This window comes from Vipera berus (genome assembly GCF_964194415.1).
Source record: "Vipera berus genome assembly, chromosome: 1".
Taxonomy (NCBI): Eukaryota; Metazoa; Chordata; class Lepidosauria; order Squamata; family Viperidae; genus Vipera; species Vipera berus.
Window position 1 is genome coordinate 20,849,179 of NC_138202.1, and position 19,632 is coordinate 20,868,810.

The 19,632-nt window shown below is 39.8% G+C and overlaps 2 protein-coding genes across 2 annotated transcripts in view; one reads left to right on the forward strand and one right to left on the reverse strand.

The window, feature by feature from the left end:
• Window positions 1–6,871, forward strand: part of FANCM (FA complementation group M) — a gene marked incomplete at its 5' end in the record, with an annotated part of 54,668 nt that extends 47,797 nt beyond the window's left edge. Inside the window, 5 exons of the mRNA XM_081334263.1 lie at window positions 35–141; window positions 1,291–1,812; window positions 2,912–3,266; window positions 5,850–6,141; window positions 6,736–6,871. Coding sequence (XP_081190389.1) covers window positions 35–141; window positions 1,291–1,812; window positions 2,912–3,266; window positions 5,850–6,141; window positions 6,736–6,850 — 1,391 coding nt within the window. The 3' untranslated portion in view covers window positions 6,851–6,871. The remainder of the gene's footprint in view (window positions 1–34; window positions 142–1,290; window positions 1,813–2,911; window positions 3,267–5,849; window positions 6,142–6,735) is intronic.
• A 4,568-nt stretch (window positions 6,872–11,439) lies between these two features.
• Window positions 11,440–19,632, reverse strand: part of MIS18BP1 (MIS18 binding protein 1) — a 35,552-nt gene continuing 27,359 nt past the window's right edge. The window contains exons 12-17 of the mRNA XM_081314268.1: window positions 19,215–19,381; window positions 18,523–18,662; window positions 17,478–17,623; window positions 16,986–17,070; window positions 14,006–14,063; window positions 11,440–11,987 (exon numbers count right to left, since the gene is read on the reverse strand). Coding sequence (XP_081170394.1) covers window positions 11,899–11,987; window positions 14,006–14,063; window positions 16,986–17,070; window positions 17,478–17,623; window positions 18,523–18,662; window positions 19,215–19,381 — 685 coding nt within the window. The 3' untranslated portion in view covers window positions 11,440–11,898. The remainder of the gene's footprint in view (window positions 11,988–14,005; window positions 14,064–16,985; window positions 17,071–17,477; window positions 17,624–18,522; window positions 18,663–19,214; window positions 19,382–19,632) is intronic.

Here is a 19,632-nt window from a genome sequence, read left to right on the forward strand (position 1 = left end):
TATATCTGACAGTCTTTTTTTCCCCTCTACATAGAATCTGAGATGCAGGCAGTTTATCTGAAATCTGTTCGCAGTCCAGCTGTTGGCAACAAGTATAAGATGGTGCATAAAGAATACAATCCAATAACTGTTTTCTCACAGGTAAAAAAAGTCAGACAAAGAAAGTGATACTGTAATAAATGGAACCACATCACAAATTGGTCTGAACCTGCAAATGCTTTGAAATGCCCAGATATTCTTTTATTGTAAGGAACATTAACTAAGCATTAAATAAAACAATCCAAATGCAACTATCGCAAGTGAGAATATTTTAAGGATTATTTTTTTTTACAAGACTACCTGAGCTGTTAAGGCTTGTCAGTGTTAAGTAACACCTTTATTATCACAAGGTCACGGGATTTTAAAGATTAGTAGGAAACTATAGCAGGTATAAAATAGAGTGACCCAGTTGATAGCAGCAGAAATCTGTTAGTCTAGAGTAACATGGATACTTCAGTTGTTGTAATTGGTTGCCAATAGACTGCTGGACTCACCTCAAAGTGCTGGTTATTTCTGATAAATTCCAATACAATATTCCTAAGAACATCAGGGGTTGCAATCTTCCGTATGAAGATAAATGCCTCCTCATCAGATAATAGGAAGAGAATCAAAAAATCCATGCTGTAATATACCTGGAGATAAATTGGTTCTAAAGTGAAACAACTGAAGCTAGCATACTTGCTTATATTTTTGTGCCACTACCCCTCTCATCATAATAAATCTTGCTAAAGAGAACTAAGAATCATATTTAAAAACAAATCCTGTTCGGTCTTAGGCAACTGGCAAAAAGCCTGACATGCAAAATAAAAGCCCTGACTCATTTCTTGATGACTTCATGGACACACCCTTAGGCCCTGTGAAATCAGACAAAAATTAGATAAAAACACATAAGCACTAGGGGGAAAAAATAGTTCTTTTTAAGCTGTCAGAAGTCAACGAAGTGGGATAAATGTACAAGTTCCATCACTGAGAGAGGACGAACTACTAAGAAGATAGGCCAGGCATCAAGAAAAGTTTTTATGTTGAAGATTTTAATTTACTTTTAGACGCATAATGAAATCAGGCAGTTTTTTTTAACTATCCTGAACGTATGTTGTAAGGTTTTTTTGTTTTTGTTTTTTAAGTGCCAAAACTGAATTTGGATCAGTAATGTCCAGGAAAAGTGTATAACCAGAATATTACTGATAGTGTCTAATTATAACCGTTAGTTTTGCATAGGGATTTGCCAGGATTTGTCTTCTTTCTTCTCAGATTCCAGAGCAAGATGAATGCTACATAGAGGACAGTTTCTGTGTTGAGCACAGTGAAGAGGATAGCCCCAACAGCAGTTCCAGTGGTGAAGATCTGTGCATCAATTTTGACCTTTTAGGGGAAGAAAGCTTTGTGAATGGGAGAAAACAGTACCAAACCCGGCACAGGAAAAAAATGAAAGCAGGCCATGTGAAACTGAAAACAGAAACTCCATTCGTCCCAAAGAGATTAACTAGGGTTCGCCTTCTTAACAGTTCTAGTGAAGATGAGGAAACTCATAAAAACGAAGAGCAGATGGAACCACGAGTCAGTGCTAAAGCTGATAAAGATTGTAACATTACTTCCTTAACGAAGGACCAGACTCTGCACCAAAAATGCTCGGTTCCAAAACCCCAGGAAAGCCACGCTAAGCTGCGCTTGGATCCAAAAGTTTGTTTGTCAGAACAATCAGATTTTCATCCTCAAAGCAAAGATCAGTGCAAACCAGAGCTTGTGGGTGAACAGTTCCAGATTATGCTGAAGGTAAAGACTGTTGTTTTTTTTTTTTTTAAAAAAAAAATACTGCTTCTTTTGTGGGTGTCTTGGAATAGTGAAACTAAGGAGTCAGGAAAAAACTTTAAAAATGATTGGTTTAAGCCTTTGCCACATGTCTCTTGAGAACCTTCAGGAAAAGATTTAATAGATTTCTCCTCATTCACTAATTCTGTTGTATTATTAGCATAGTATGCTGTGTCAGACAAGCTAGTCTATCTCCTCATTTTGCAATAGTCAGACCAGCCTTGACTGTTAAATCCAATTCTAGATACCATGGTAACGGTAAGAAATTGAAACAGGTTCACACAATGACAACAAAGTTGGTCAAGGAACTAGAAACCGAGAGGTACAAAGAGAAAATGAAGGATCAAGATAAGTTTAGTCTTGAGAAAAGATGATTAAGGAGGAATATAGTACAGTCATGTACCTGAAAGCTTGTCACGCAAAGAAAGATCAAAAACTATTTTCTCTGGTTCCAGAACACAGAGCATAGAATAACAGATTTAAATTCAGGAAGGCAAATTCCAAATGAAGTGGGGGAAATTTTCTAAGAGTAAGGGTTCAGCAGAGAACAGTTGTCCAAATAAGAGGTAGACTGTTCTTAATTGGCATTGTTTAAGCTGAAGTCCTGTTCCAACCATGTGGATCTATGAGATTACAGAAGTAGGTTATACTGACATTTAACAAAAGGAACATATATAGATGTAAAATTTAAAGTAGAGAATGACTAAACTTTTCTTCCATAGCAATATTATAGAACAGCCACCCTAAATTCAAAATGACATTTTTCCATATTTTTTCCTCCCAACATCCCAAATGTTTTTCCAGTAATGTCTCTTTGATCAGTAATTGTGACCTGATTTTTAAAATTTAAAATTTGGAAAAAGCACTTTTGGGGCAACCGCGATCTGGATGGTTGAGAATCTCCATAGACAACTGTGATCTGTGTTTGCTGTATAATTCTGCAGGCAATAAATAGGTACTTTGATTGACACGGTGCAAATCTAAAAGACTGTTCCCCAGGTGTTTTTTTTAGATATTTGCTGTTCTAAGCCTGCTGACTGATACGATGTCGTGATCTTTGCAGCCAGAAACGTTTTTGGGGAACCTTCCTGGACTTTCTTCTTCTTCCTCCTCCTCCTCTTGGACACTAAGGAATTCAAAGAACCCAGCACCTCTGTGCATTCTGGTGGATAACCATGAGATCTCCTCTGGGCCAGAAGTTATTTCAACCCTGAAAACTGTTCACGGAGTCAAGGTTGAAATTTGTTCTCTAGGTTCCTGTGATTATATTGTCAGCAACCGTCTAGCAGTGGAAAGGAAGTGCCAGGCAGAATTGGTCAACAACACACATCAGAGTAAAATGGTCCAGAGGATGCAGCAGCTGAAGAACAAGTTTGATAGGATCTGCATAATTGTGGAGAAGGAAAGAATTAAGACAGGTTGGTATCTTGCCTGGCAAGTCTGCCACAAGCACTCAACTGTGCAATCTTTCACATTTACTAGTTATGAGATTAATTGTTAATAGGAAAGAAAAGCCATATTTCACAAGGGGGTGAAGGTGGGACTTGAAACAGAATTACAAACTGGGAAGGAGCAAGAGAATTACATCACGGTCCTGTGCCTCTTTAAGCCATAAGTGTGCCACAGCTGCCAAAAACGCCAACGCTGTCCTAGACTGCATTAACAGGGATAGAATCAAGATCATGTAAGAATGCCTTGGTAACGCTACACTTGGAATACTGCATCCAGTTTTGGTCACCACAATGTAAAAAAAATGTTGATACTCTAGAACAGACATGTCAAACTCGCAAAGTCACGTGATGTTGCGCGACGTATTGGAACTTTTTCTCCATTGCTGGCAATGGGGTGGGCGCCAGTTTTGTCGTGACGCATCCGGCCCATCGGCTGGCAGTTTGACATTCCTGCTCTAGAAAGAGTACAGGAAAAAGCAACAAAGATTATTAGGGGACTGGAGGCTAAAACATATGAAGAAAGGTTGCAGGAATTTGGTATGTCTAATTTAATGAAAAGAAGGCGTAGGAGTGACATGATAGCAGTCTTCCAATATCTCAGGGGCTGCCACAAAGAAGAGGGAGTCAAGCTATTCTCCAAAGCACCTGAAGGCAGGACAAGAAGCAATGGATGGAAACTAATGAAGGAGAGAAGCAACCTAGTATTAAGCATAAACTTTCTGACAGAAGAATTAATCAATGGAACAACTTGCCTCCAGAAGTTGTGGGTGTTACAACACTGGAAGATTTTAAGAAGAAATTGGACAACATTTGTCTGAAATGGTATAGGGTTTCCTGCCTGAGCAGGGGGTTGGACTAGAAGACCTCCAAGGTCACTTCCAACTCTGACATTCTGTTGTTCTGAGATGAGCAGATTGTGGATCAGAATAAAATCCTTTTCTGTGACAGACTTATCACTTGGAATATTTTGTCATTAGAGTTGTGCCTTTTCTATAATTCCTGATTTTTTTTCAAAGCTGTGAAAGTATTTTTATCCAGACATTCAAACTTTAACAGAGAGTTGTATATTCTCTCAAGTTGCTGTATTTGTTCTCACTTTGTTTGTAGCTGAAGATTTTGACTTTTTCTATTTACCGTATATACTTGAGTATAAGCCGAATTTTTCAGCCCACTTTTTGGGCTGAAAATTTCCACTTCGGCTTATACTCCAGTCAACAAAAAAACTTACCGAGGACTTGTGCGCGGCCGAGGCTTTGGTGCTTCCGGGATCGCACGCACCTCTCCCAAGCCACCGCCGTCCGGAGACCTGCCGAAGTTTGGGGAGGTTTGGGGAGGTGCACGCCTCCCCAAACCTCCCCAAACGTCGGCAGGTCTCCGGACCTCCGCGCCCTGAAGCAGGCAGGCAGGGCGCGGAGGTCCGGAGACCTGCCGACGTTTGGGGAGGTTTGGGGAGGTGCGCGCCTCCCCAAACCTCCCCAAACGTCGACAGGTCTCCGGACCTCCGCGCCCTGCCTGCCTGCTTCAGGGCGCGGAGGTCCGGAGACCTGCCGACGTTTGGGGAGGTTTGGGGAGGTGCGCGCGCACCTCCCCAAACCTCCCCAAACTTCGGCAGGTCTCCGGACGGCGGCGGCTTGGGAGAGGTGCGCGCGATCCTGGAAGCACCGAAGCCTCGGCCGCGCGCAAGTCCTCGGTAAGCTCCGGGCGGTCACTTGCTTCGCGTCTCCTGAGGGAAGGGGGGGCGACTGGAGCGGGCGTGTTTCCTCGCCTGCTGGGCGCCGCGATTTGCCCGGGGAACGCGCGGGCCCCGAATGGCAGCGTGGAGCGAGGAAGCGGACAGCCAGGGCTTCCCCGAGAGCCGCGGCCACACAGGGTATTCCTGTGTATTCAGGCTTGCAAAATGGCAGATCGAGCCTCTGCTGGCGGCAGAGGCTTGCAGAGCGCGGATCCAGCCTCCGCCGGCGGCGGAGGCTTGCAGAACGGCGGATCGGCTTATACTCGAGTCAATAACTTTTTCCAGTTTTGGGGGGTGAAATTGGGGGTCTCGGCTTATACTCGAGTCGGCTTATACTCAAGTATATACGGTATTTGTATTTTATTTTACCGTTATTGTATCCCCTACTTTGTATTCTGATTCTGTTGTGTGTTATATATCTTACATTATATTTTACTGTTAGTAAAATATACAGAAAATCAATGAGATAAAACCTACATGCATACATTGTGTGTGTGCGTGCACGCGTGCACACGCATACATCTAGGTTTTATCTCACTGATTTTATGGGCTTTGGGTTATAATAAGATTTGGTTTGAGATTTGATTTGATTTGATCTTGTGTTGGGTTACTGTTGCTCCTTTTATATACTTTTGCTTAACTGTGGTTTGCTTAACTCAGGTTTTACGTACTCACATAATAAACTGAACTATAATCTAATCATAGGAACTGGGCCTGCACAAAAGACTAGGCTAAAATATCATTACCTTGTTTGTGTATCAGTGTGTTGTGCCATTGCATGAGAAATATTGAACTTCTTCTGTCTTTCAATCTTTCAGGAGAGGCGTGGAGGGTGTTCCATAGAACCAAGCACTATGATGGCATGTTATCAGCATTCATCCAGGCAGGAATCAAAGTGCTCTTCAGTGCCTGCCAAGTGGAAACTGCTGACTTGCTGAAGGAACTAGCTTTGGTGGAACAGCGGAAGAATGCAGCCATCCATGTGCCAACAGAAGTGGAGGGACCCCGACAGGATGTTTTCCGTTTCTATTTGACCATTCCCTGTGTCAGCTATACACTGGCTCTAGCCTTGTGCCACCATTTTGGTTCTTTAAAAGAGTTGGCAAACAGGTACAGTTCCCCTTTGGTGGTTCTGATTTTAACCCTTCGTTGGATATAAGCAGATAGGTTGATTTTTCTTTGTTTTTGTTTTTCACTTTCAAATCTGTCAACTTTATGGAGCTGTCGTGGTAAAAGCCATTTTTTTCTTCAGAAACTTCTAATCTGACAGTTTATGATTCATCCAATGCTAATGCATTAGGAACTGTTGTATTGAGGGGTGGAGTATAAAGTGACTCTCATTCTTCTCAAAGTCTAGTTGAGTATTTTTGCGTTTATAAGCTTTGATAGCTTAGAAAGATTGTATGTCATTCATTCTGATGTTATTTTGTACGATGTTTATATGCTATCCAGAGTCAGGATGGGCGATCACCTAGATTAAAGTTAAATTAAATGTAAATAGAGATAGCCACAGGAATTTATAGGACCAGAACATTTAAGCCAACCACACAGGCAGGAATTATCATTAAGACCTTGTGAACCTCTCTGATTATCCTGTCTGTTCTAGTAATTTTCATATTCTTCCCCTTTGTGTTTTTTGCTGAAGAGTCCTGGTTACAACTAGTGCCTTAATGAGAAGCATTAATTTCCCTTCTTTCTTTCCAGTACCCCAAGGGAGATGGCAGGCCGCACTCAGGTCAATCAGCAGAAAGCAGAGGAAGTATACCGCTACATCCACTACAACTTTGACACTCAGATGTTGCCCATGATTGTCACATGACCTTCTATAAATCAAAGTGGGACATCCCTTTTAAACAGAAGCACTTTATTACTACATTCCTTCAGTGTAAGATATGTAAATAAAATTCCAGACAAAACGAGTTTCTGTATTGCAAGCTGCCTTGTTCCTGTGTAGAAGTAGACAGTGTCTTTCCTTAATACAGGCTCCTTACTCCATCTTTCCACTTTCTCTTGCTTCTGAAGGCAGCTGTTTTTCCCAACTGAAAGATAAAAGGTTTGATACTATGAAAAACATCCATGTTGTCCTCCTGTTCCAGCTATACTGTATATACTCGGGAGAGGAGGAGGTAAAAAGAAAGGGATTGCTAGAATTTGTCAAATGCACATAACTGTCTTCTTTATGGAGATGTATATATTAGTTTCTTTTCAAAGTGTTCTACTTTGAAGTTCTACATTCATGTTAGTGAAGCACTCCTCCAAATGTTGAAGAAGCCATATGGTTTGGAAAGCTGTGAAAACAACCAAGAAAAAGCCTTTGAAGCCGCTATCCTGAACCTTGGTTGTGGTTGGTTAATGTGGTTATGGGTTTGGGGCAAAAGTGCTTTACTCATGTGTGTTGCAAAGGATCTCTTTCACTTGCCTTATATCTGCAATCTGCATGACATGGACATAATAAGGTTTAATTTTAAACGTGGAATAAAACAGCTTCATTCAGAATTTCTTTGGAAATCTTTTGAATGTACTGACAGAACAAACTTCAGACTGCATTGACTGATCTTTATAAGAGCGGGAGTGCCCTTGGTTTTCTTCTAAAACTACAGAAATATAGATAGGGTACTAGTTGATACTACCAGTCACCCTAAATCAGCAAAGTTGATCAAGAAGTTGAAGTTTTAAAAATACATTTCTAAAATTCCTATTGAGAACCATGGTGGCAATAAGAAAGTACGCTCAGCAGTGAATCAGTGGTTAGGGGACACACAAGTTGCTATTATTGTACTAGTGTCCCTTCTGCAGAGCTTCGTCTCTTCCTGAGCAGGTATTTTGAATTCCGAGACTAGATCTTGTGCGACTGGAGCATACCTTCAATTGGCAAGATCAGGAAGAGAGAGTAATCCTTCAGGTCCTGATGAATCTCTTAGCAATTTTCGTACCATTGACAGTGCTGCCTGCTTGGTCTTATAAGGATCGAGTGTGTAGATCATTGTGTTGCAGTGTTTCTGCAGTGTCTATGAAACTATGTACTACATTTGCCCTTATCACGCTCCTAATAGGAGATGGTTATTATCTCTTAGCCCCACTTCTGCAAGTTTATTTATTTATTTATTTATTTTATTTTATTTTATTTTATTAGATTTATATATTTATTTATTTATTTATTAGGTTGACTTTGCTCATCCAGTGAGAATTGACGGGCAAAGCTGTTAAGACTCCCTCCTTCTCAATAATGCCCATCCTTCTATGGAACAAATCTCCACAGAAGCCACCTAAATATTCAGACAGTTCTTCCAAAGTGTACCGATCCTCTAGGAATTCCAAGAAAATAAACTCAGTTGGGTTTCCTAGAGTCAGGCACCCTGCTGTATTTGGTTTCTGCTTTTTTAGCATCCAGATGGAAGCAGCAACCTCTTTGAGGTAAGGATCTTTTTATTTATTTAAGAAGCAGGATCCAGTCTGGGTCTGTCACCAGGACCAGAGGTTTTGTCTTCTGAGCTTTAGGACTTGTGCCCTGATCCCATCCTCGGGGAACTTTTCTTTGTGCTTTGGGTTGTTCTGTGTATATTTATATGGTGCCTGTTGTGTGTAGGTTTTTAGATGTAGATTGGGAGTTGATGGATGGCTATTAAGTTGTTAGCTGTTGTTTCCTTGTGCTGCCCAGCTCTCACCTCCTAAGTCCTTCATAAGCTGGGGGTAAATCAGCACTCCTATTGATTCAATCACTTCCCTGGCTGTTTTTGTGCCTGATGGTACAACAGTGTTAGTAGCTGCAAAATTGTATGTACTGTATGTCCTTGTTTACTGCAATGTGAGGCTACCCCCAGCCTATTAAGTACTTAGGAGGTGAGGGCTTGATAGCACAAGGAAACAACAGCCAACATCTTAATAGCAATCTATCAACTCAATCTACGTGTAAAAAGCTACACACAACAGGTACCATATAAATACCACACAGAGAACAGCCCAAAGCACACAGCAAAATTCCTTGAGGATGAGTTCTAGCACAAGTCCAAAAGCTCTGAAGACAAAATCTCTGGTCCTGGTGACCAATCCAGATTGGATCCTGCAACATTATCCCGAGACACATATATTCACTTTCATTCATTTATTTAAGATCTCTGGCATTCTGGAAGGGATGTTCATCTGAAAAGCCTGGAACTTTCCCCACATTTTATTGTGTATTGAGTCCATAACAATATCTTTTCTTTTGTCCTGCACATGGAAATAACAGCCAATGACTTGAAAGGTAGTTTTTAACCATTTGCCCTTATAAATGGTGGGAAGGCTTGATTTCCTTCCCATACATTCTTCCTCATTATAAACAGCTTGAGGAGCAAATTGCAAATTCAGTATTTTGCCTATTTCTTTTCCCAAGGTCTCTTTCCACCGTGTGGAAAAGCTAACTATTAAATGCCTTATTGAAATTCTCATTAAGAACATTAGGAAAACAGAAAAGATAGAACAAAGAAATTAGGAAACCACAAGCAATTTTCTCATTAAGTAAAAATTAATTGGACTGGGCATCTGGTCTGCTATGTAGTGTAGAGAAAGCTGTTTCTAACGGGCTTTTCTGTCCCTTAGGTTTTTAAAAACATTGAGATTTTACTGTAAAAACTGCCTAGAAGCAAAGTGTAATTACCGGGTCAGTGAACTGTTACAGCCATTAATAGTAAATATTGCTAGCTTAGCCAGAACTTGCTCCAAAAATGATGAAAGACTTTTCTTTAAAGCTCTTATAAGTATACATCTGTGGGTTTGCGAATGTAAGCAAATATGTAGGGTTACTTAATACATGCTTTAAAAGATTTTCAGCATTCAAGGTTTCATTCTGTGAAATCAGAGAATAGACATATTCTCAGTAAGAATCCAAATGAGCGGAAGATCCATTAGAGATGCCTGTGCAGTGGCCTTGCCTGATTATCTGGGAACAGTTTGATCCTGTTGGACCTGATGAGATAAGACAGGATCCTCGATGCTGTCAGCGGAACTACATGTAGTCCTCAACCTACAACCACAATTAAGCCCAAAATTTCGGTGTTCTGAGACATTTTTTTAAGCGAATCTGGCTTCATTAACTTCGCTTGTCAAAAACGTTGCAAAAGGTGATCACAGGACCCCAGACACTGCAACCGTCATAAATATCAGTCAAATGCCAAGCTTCTGACCATTCTGACCCTGGAAATGTCACAATGATCGTAAGTGTGAAAAAGGTCTTAGATCACATTTTTCAGTGCCATTGTACCTTTGAAATGGTTACTAAACGAACCGTTATTTAGGACTGTCTGTACCCGTCAATTAGATCCTTGTCCTCCTGGCTGGCAAGCGCCTCCAGAATGGGGACCTCCAGGTGGATTCAGGCAGTGATAAATACATCACTGCAAGAGGACACTGTCTCACCCAGTATTTCTCAGTCGAGGCAGAGCTTAGTAGGCAACCTTGGCTCTTTCATTTATGACTCGTGGACTTCAACTCCCAGAATTCCTGAGCCAGCTGGAATTGAAGTCCACGAGTCATAAAAGAGCCAAGGTTGCCTACCCCTGGCCTAGTGCAAGATAAGGCTAAAAAAAAAAAATAAGATTGAAACATTTCAGACAAGTGGATGACAGCAAAGCTTGGGGCTCCTTTGCTGTCCTGGACATTCTGGCTTTTGCAGCAGTGGACTATAATTTTAGTTCAGTTAGTGCCCTACCTTATCACTGGAAGTTTTTCTTTACCATGTAAGAAAGTTATTTAATTCCTATGGTATATGACAGGGGTAGGCAACCTCGGCTCTTTTATGACTCATGGACTTCAACTCCCAGAAATCCTGAGCCAGCATAGCTGGCTCAGGAATTCTGGGAGTTGAAGTCCATGAGTCATAAAAGAGCCGAGGTTGCCTACCCCTGGTATATGAGAACCAATCACAGGTGTTAAATGTACACCGATTTCAAGCAGTAATGCTTTCATCAGTATAGTACTCAGAGTAAAATTATTTTCAGTAGGCCTACCATGAGAAAAGGCTTAATGAGAGGACTGATTCTTATTTTCCCTCCTCCCTGTCCCACTGCCTACGGTGACAATGGCTCACTGCTGTTTGTACTGTACAGTAGCTATTTAAAGTGTTTTTGTAATACACATTGTAATATGTATGCAGATGCTGGTGAGTGTTATCGGTGTGTTATAAAATATGTAATGATTATTATTGACTCATTAGAAGAGGCAGCAGAATTTCAGAAAACCGTATGCCCTTAAATAGAAAGTCCGGAATAATTATTTCACTAGTTTTCTCTTCTCTAAATTGTTAAGAATGTAGTACTACCAGCTTATACATTGATAGAGTAGCTGTGTTTACATAATGTATTATTCCAGGTTTATTGAACTCATTGGTCTTGGTTCACACAACATACCAGACACAAACTAACCATACACTGGGCTAATACATGTTTGTGGTTATATTTTATGTATCCAGTTTCACTGTAATTGCCAAATTAAAAAGGTATCAAAAACATTTAAAAGGCACTAAGAAAGTAAGTTTAATACAAAACTACATAATCACTGCTGTTGGAACAGAAAACATAGAGATTCTTTGCTATTACAAACAACGCTCTTGACATTTATCGTACAAGTAACTTTTAAAAACATTATTTTACTTCCATTAAAAAGGGGTAATTGCCACAGCTATCTCTTTACATAAATTCCACATCACATCTTCTAAAAAAGAAAGCTAAGTGCGAATGGTAGATTTTTCCCTATTCTGAACACTTGAGAATACAGAACTGGGGAACAACTTAATTCAACTCAAAACAGCCTGAAATAAAAAGTCAATTTGGTTGCAGTTCATTAAAAATATTTTTAGCTATGGAGTTGGAGCCTTGATCAGGTAGCCACTGGCTATGTGGAAAAATACATATCATCCTCTTCATCAGACTGTGTTGCTTGTTCCACTTCAAAGAGATTCCTCACTCCATCTGAAGTTGTATCTATAGCAAGGTAAGAAAAAAAAACACCAGGTATTCAAAGTAGTCCCATATAATACCATCCTCAGATACAATCTTATAGCCAATATGAAAGGCTCAAGTTACCCTGGAGAGAAATTCTATACTGCATGAAAACCCACCCCAAACCAATTAAGTTAAAAAGAGAATATGACAAATCATATGCGTAGATATTCACAATCCCAGGAGTCAGGATTGATTATTTTACCTTTTAACAAATATACAGAAATTACTATAACGCAATCAAGCATTCATAATTATGGATTTCGATTTCTGAATATCTGCATTTAAAATTGAGGTTTCCCACTCTGGGAAATATACTCAGGAAAGTACAAGTAGTAAAATTGGATGCCTAAATCTGGAACTAATTCTTAACTAAGAAAAGACCTGAAAACTTGGCTCTTCGATCTGTTTGGTCCAGACTGTGGGGTTGTTAATTTAACTGGGTTTTAGATTTACTCTTGGGGCTTGAATTTAATTGTTTTATTTGTTTTTAATTTTTTGTATTCATGGTTTTAACTGCCCTGTAAACCACCCTGAGTCCTACGGGAATAGGGCGGTATACAAATCCAATAAAATAAATAAATAAATAAATAAATAAACTATGCAGTCACTGAACCTCATGAGCTGCTTTGGCTGCTGGCTTCATGTTAAGGTTTGGCAAACAAATGGTGCAAAAGAAAATACTTCCCAATTACAAATCCCAAAGCATGCCGTGTTCACTACTGCATGCTGCAATGTCGCTCATACATGCAGCAGACACCTTCCTTTGGAGACCACTACTTCCAGCTCTTCATCTGATATACAGGTAGTGCTCAGCTTACAAAAGTTCATTAAATGATCGTTCGAAGTCACGATGGCACTGAAAAAAGTGACTTGTGACTGTTTTCATACTTAACCAGTGAGCCATCCCCATGGTCAAAATTTGGATGCTTGGCAACTAAACTCATATTTATGACCGTTGCAGTGTCCCGGGTTCACGTGATCACCTTTTGCGAGCTTCTGACAAGCAAAGTCAATGAGGAAGCCAGATTCACTTAACTGTGTTACTAATTTAACAACTGCACTGATTTGTATTAACAACTGTGGCAAGAAAGATGGTAAAATGGGGCAAAATTCACTTAACAAATGTCCTGCTTAGCAACAGAAATGCTGAGCTCATTTGAGATCGTTCAAGTCAAGGACTACCTGTACTACCCTGATATTCATATATCATGCACGGAAATTTCTCTGGAACCTCTCGCAGGAGGAAGCTGCTATGTATCAGGCCAAGAACCTCCTTTCCTTCGTTCGGCAAAGATAATGAAAAAGCTCTTGTGATTAGCCAGCCCAGAGGTCCCCAGCCTTTTTCCGAGAAACACTTTGAATTTTGAGAACAAATTGCAAATAGCATGCTTGCCTATTCATAAAATATCTGTATTAATGATAATACCCTTTATTTTGTAATCTGAAGGTTTCCAATTTTGTTACATGATTTTATTTATTTATTTTTTAAGAACTCAGGGCACGGTGGCAGCCGTCGATGGAGAACTTGGCTTATGACCAGAATCGGGACTTGTATGTTCATTGTTAAGCAAGGAGTGATCCCTTGTTAAGTGAGCCACAACCAATTTCAACTTTTTTTGCCATGGTTGTTAAACGAATCACAGCAGTCGTTAAGTGAATGATGTGGTTGTTAAATGAATCTGGCTTCTCCCCATTGATTTTTTTTTTTCTTTTCTTGTTGGGAAGGTCACAGTGATCACATGAAAAGTGTGATAAATAAATACTGGTTGCCAAGCACTCAGATTTTGGTTACATGACGCTGGAGATGCTATGACAATCGTAAGTGCAAGGACCAGTTGTAAGTCACTTTTTTCCATGCCATTATAATGTTGAACAGTCACTAAATGTATAACTGTAAACCGAGGACTAACTGCATTGAAGGTGTCTGCCATATTGGACACTCCAAGTCTAATCCTAAATCCTGACAACGTGGTATAAAGCAAGTGAAAGAGACCTACCTTCAAAAGTAAAGACATTTGTTCTTCCAGAAATGGGAGTAGTGAACCTTGTCACAGCCTGATGGAAACAAAAGATATATTACTTCCTACAAACAAAAAGCTTGCAGAAAAGCTTTGTGGCAAAACAAGCCAGCCAGCCAGCCAAGGACACTAGGCTGCAGTTTAGATTTGATAAATCTTAAAGCTGTGGAATACGCATTTTATGCTCCAGCTCTGTAATCCTGCCATGCAACGTTTCCAGGTACTATATGCAGGAAGAGGAAGGAGATGCTAAAGTTTCTAGATTAGGTTAGTCAGTCAGTAGGTAATCAGCCAAGAACCATTTTTTTCAAGACTGTGACTAAATAGCAAAACAGCTTGTTACTGGGAAATGGCTTTATGAATTGTCCTTTTGAACAGGGGCATCTGTGGTTCAACATACCTGAGCCACAAAGGTCCTCTGAGGAGGTTAATTAAGAAACTTAGTTGGCTAATAATATTACTAATAATAAAACAATAGCAGCAGCAGCAAGGGTAGTACCAATAGTAATAGGCGCCTTGGGTGCAATCCCAAAACAATTGCAGCACCACTTGAACACTATTGCCATTGACAAATTCGCCATTAGTCAATTGCAAAAGGCAGCCTTACTAGGAACTGCTTCCATCCTGCAACGATATCTGTAATACCATCAAACATCCACATCTGCCTATCCCAGGTCCTTGGTAAGGACTCAATAGATAGACAAAAATGCCAAATCCAGTCTGAACATCTGGCTGACTGTGCAATGATTGAATAATAATAATAATAACAACAACAACAACAACAACAACAACAACAACAACAACAACAACAATAATAATAATAATAATAATAATAATAATAATAATAATAATAATAATAAAGTTGGAGGTCATCTAGTCCAATCCGCTGCTGAGGCAGGAAACCCTATACCATTTCAGACAAATGGCTGTCCAGTCTCTTCTTAAAAACTTCCAGTATTGGAGCATTCACAGCTTCTGGAGGCAGGTTGTTCCATTGGTTAATTGTTCTGTCAGGAAGTTTCTCCTTAGTTCTAGGTTGCTTCTCTCCTTGATTAGTTTCCATCGGTTGCTTCTTGACCAGCCTTCAGGTGCTTTGGAGAATAGTTTGACTCCCTCTTCTTTGTGGCAGCCCCTGAGATATTGGAACACTGCTATCATGTCCCCACTCATCCTTCTCTTCATTAAACTTGTTGTTGTTAGTTGCGAAGTCGTGTCTGACCCATCGCGACCCTATGGACAGCGTTCCTCCAGGCCTTCCTCTCCTCTACCATCTTCTGGAGTCCATTTAAGCTCACGCCTATTGCTTCAGTAACTCCATCCAGCCACCTCATTCTCTGTTGTCCCCTTCTTCTATTGCCCTCAATCTTTCCCAGCATTAGGCTCTTCTCCAGTGAGTCCTTCCTTCTTATTAGGTGGCCAAAGTATTTGAGTATTAGCTTCAGGATCTGGCCTTCTAAAGAGCAGTCAGGGTTGATCTCCTCTAGGACTGACCAGTTTGATCGCCTTGCAGTCCAAGGGATTCGCAGGAGTCTTCTCCAGCATCAGAGTTCAAAGGCCTCAATTCTTTGGTGCTCAGCCTTTTTTATGGTCCATTAAACTAGACATGCCCAATTCCAACAGCCGTTCCTTATGTTTTAGTCTCCAGTCCCCTAATCATCTTTGTTGCTCTCCTCTGTACTCTTTCCAGAGTCTCAACATCTTTTTTTACATCGTGGAGACCAAAACTGGATGCAGTATTTCAAGTGTGGCCTTACCACGGCATTGTAAAGTGATATTAATACTTCACGTGATTTTGATTCTATCCCTGTTAATGCAGCCTAGCACTGTGTTGGCTTTTTTGGCAGGTGCAGCACATTGCTGGCTCATATTTAAGTGATTGTCCACTAGGACTGAGATCCCTCTCACAGCTGCTACTATTGAGCAAGATACTATCTATACTATACCTGTACATTTGATTTTTCTTGCCTAAAAGTAGAACTTTACATTTTTCACCATTGAATTTCATTTTGTTAATAGTGCCCAGTGTTCCAGTTTGTTCAGATCCTCCTGTATCATAAGCCTATCTTCTGGAGTGTTGGCTATTCCTCCCAGTTTAGTGTCATCTGCAAATTTGATGAGTTCTATCTTCTCGTCCAAATAGTTGATGAAGATGTGGAAGAGCACTGGGCCCAGAAGAGAGCCCTGGGGCACCCCACTACACACTTCCCTCCATGTAGATGCAGTTCCATTGAGGACCACACACTGAGTACAGCTGGTCAGCCAGCTACGAATCCATCTGGTGGTGATGCTGTCTAACCCACATTTTTCTATCTTATCAAGTAGTAGATTGTGATCTACTTTATCAAATGCCTTACTGAAGTCCAAGTAAATTATATCCACAGCATTCCTCTGGTCCACTAATTTTCTCACTTGGTCAAAGAATGAAATAAGATTTGTCTGGCTTTTAGTAATGACTTTGCCTCTAGGTGTTCGCTGATTTGTTGTTTGATTATCTTTTCCAGAATCTTCCCAGGTATTTAACTCAGGCTGATAGGTCTGTAGTTTCCTGGATTTATTTTTTTTCCCTTTTTTGAAGATGGGAACTACAACAGCTCTTTTCCAGTCCTCTGGTAGTTCCCCAGTGCTCCAGGATCTTTGGAAAATATAGTTCAGTGGTTCTGAGATCACATCTGCCAGTGCCTTGAGAACCTTGGTCCTGACTGCCTCATCTCTCTAATTTTTTTCAGGTTCCATTTCCCATTTTTAGCTGCTAATAAAGTTGTTTGCTTCTGAAGTGGATTTGACAACTATTTTTTATTTATTCAGGGGGGAAAAAATGTAGTTACCGAGAAAATAACCTGGTCCTATGCATAGCTTTAGATCCCCTTAGGGAGATAAGAAAAATACATGAATTATTTTTTAAAAAAGATGTAGGAATCTAATTTGTCTTCATAGATGATAAATGAAGAAAAGGCATTACCAATTTCTTCTTTACATTCAGCCATGTGCGTTCTTTGCCTCTGATATTGTTTTGCATGTGGAAGACATGTTTTTCCCAGGTTTTCCTAAAATTTAAAAAAAAAACAATTTCAATGGAGAATTTGTGTATGTGAATTTGTCTCGCTTACTCTCAAGAAGCAAGATCTATTTTGCTTATTGACAGGCTGTAGCAGTACCAGCTACTTATTTTTACCAGCCACCCAAGATGATGTTCAATATCCTTTTCAGTATTTCTCTTGCTACATTTGTCCCCCACCCCAAAACAGCACATTCCAGAATGTTTAAATGTCCACATAATCCAACACCCGTTGTTTGACTCATTCCTATCTTTATTGTTGGAATGGTGTATTTACGTGTGAATTTTACACACTTGTCAGCTGTGACCTCAGTAAACCAAGAATAAGTTCTGCTCATAAGAAGGCAGTTACTTTTGTCGTTTAAAATCATGAATAGAACTATCCAGAGTACCTACCTATCTAGAGATTCCAGCATGCCAGGAGTGACATGGTCACATTGGGGTGTCTTCACCCAAGGGAAAATAGCTGAAGTAGGTGTAATAGGATGTCTGTCTTTCAACTGGAAAACATCTTCCTCTGGGGCCAGGTTGAACTGCGGCAACTACAGATCATATCTTGGTTATCCCCAGAAAGAGAAGTTGTTTGCTGTAAGTTTACCATGCTATTATCCCCAACCAAGAGCATCTTTCTCATGTTGCCTACATTCCATTTCATTTTTTCCCCTGATTAGAAGATGATGCAATTATTATAAATCAACCATAATTAAGGTGGTGATAGAGTTTTTAGTTGTTTATGTGAAAGTAATATAGTTTCAATACATGAGGTGAGTCTTACCAACAGGAGGAATTATATAAGTAGGGTAATAACTGTAAAGCCGTGAGTTTCATGATTGTGAAATTTTTTAAGGGGAAAAGCCCCAAAAGCAGATAAAGGTCAGTAAAACATAAGCAAATGGAAAAGACAGATGCCTAGTCTAATAAGTCTACAATATTAAACTACAACACTATTTTTAAAGCTTAAACTATTAAGTTTTTTTTTTTTAAAAAATTTCTCAGATAAGGACCAAATATTTGCTGCTGTAGATGGACTGAATTCTGGAGAATAACATTTAGAAAAACAGAGTAAAGTAATAGAGGGGTACAATTTTTCTATATTTTCTTTCTTTTGTACCTTCTTCTACTAGCTACCTGCAACTAACAGTGTATTTGTAACTCTCTGCAACAGCTAGAATCCCAATGGATGCCAGATATATTAGAAAATGTCTGTTGTAAGGATATATACATTTTGGACTAATCTTAAGATCTAGACATAAGCCATGATTCCTATAAATGTATTTCTGAAGACCAGCACAAAATCAAGAATGAATTTATTTCTCACCATCCAAGCCCAGGAAAACAACTTTCCAGCTTGTTTATGATCATTTCTACCATGCTTAGTAAGCCCTTTTTGATGGATCACTGGTAGAGATATTCTAATATGAATAACATATACGATATTTACTTTTGTGTTCTTATTTTGAAAAGGTGATGAAGCAAAGATGTCATCATGGTTATCCTTGGGCATCTGTTCAAGGAAGTTCCGCATCTGTTGTTTCCTTTTCAGGGTTCCCACTTTTGCCAACGGCTGCTGTATTCCCCTATCTACCAGCAAGAATGATACAAACTAACATGGAAATTGTATTTTTGCAAGAGGATGGAAATTGTAGGCGAAGGTGAGAAGCCACTTAAAAAGCCTGTTAACTTTCATTAACCTGCGCTTTTAGATTGGAATTTTGTCCAGCCCTTACACTAATTGTGTTTAAACAACACCATACACATACGGGTTCATCAAACCATTTTAAAGACAGAATCAGTTCGTACATAGCCATATTTTCCAACAAGCAAACAATGATATACATAAGCATCCTATTTTTGCCTGAGCATCTCTTCCCAAAATTCTGAAAATTTCTCCCAATATTCTCAAATACAGATTCCAAAAACAAAAAACAAAAACCAGCCTTTATTCATCTTAAAACAGAAAAGTGCTTGCCTAATTCTGCAAAATTCAACTGCGCCCCTAAACAAATAAGAAAAATGCTATGCTTTTGCTAAACGTCTACCCAGATTCCAGTAATTCCATACTCCCAGAACGGGAATCTTGAAAGGTGTCTGTCTTTGCATGGAAGAAGACAGGGAAGAGGTCAAGACTTGTACCTCTTTCTTCCTTTTTTCCAGGCCTGATGGTCTTCTTTGGGGCGTGTTTTCTCCCTTCCTGCTCTGCCATGTATTTTTCCTGGCATTCTTCAGCAGATCGTGTTCTCACAGTCTTTGCCACATCCAACCAGAAACCACTTTTGTGTTTAGGAAAAGATGCCACCGCCCTATAAAAAAATATGAAGGATTCGGTGAAGCACATTATGTTATAACTTTGGTGCTCACGCTACAAAAGTTAGACTCTATATAGAACCCGAAAGGGGAGGAGACAGAAAGGAGAAGAGATCAGAAATTTGCAAGAAAGTTGGGAGTTTGTAAAGGAGGAAAATCATTCGCAGGATTGGGTAGGAGATTAGAAAAATAAAGCTGACAAATAATTTTGTTGGCTAATGTGGAATCAGATCTTGTTATCTTTGCG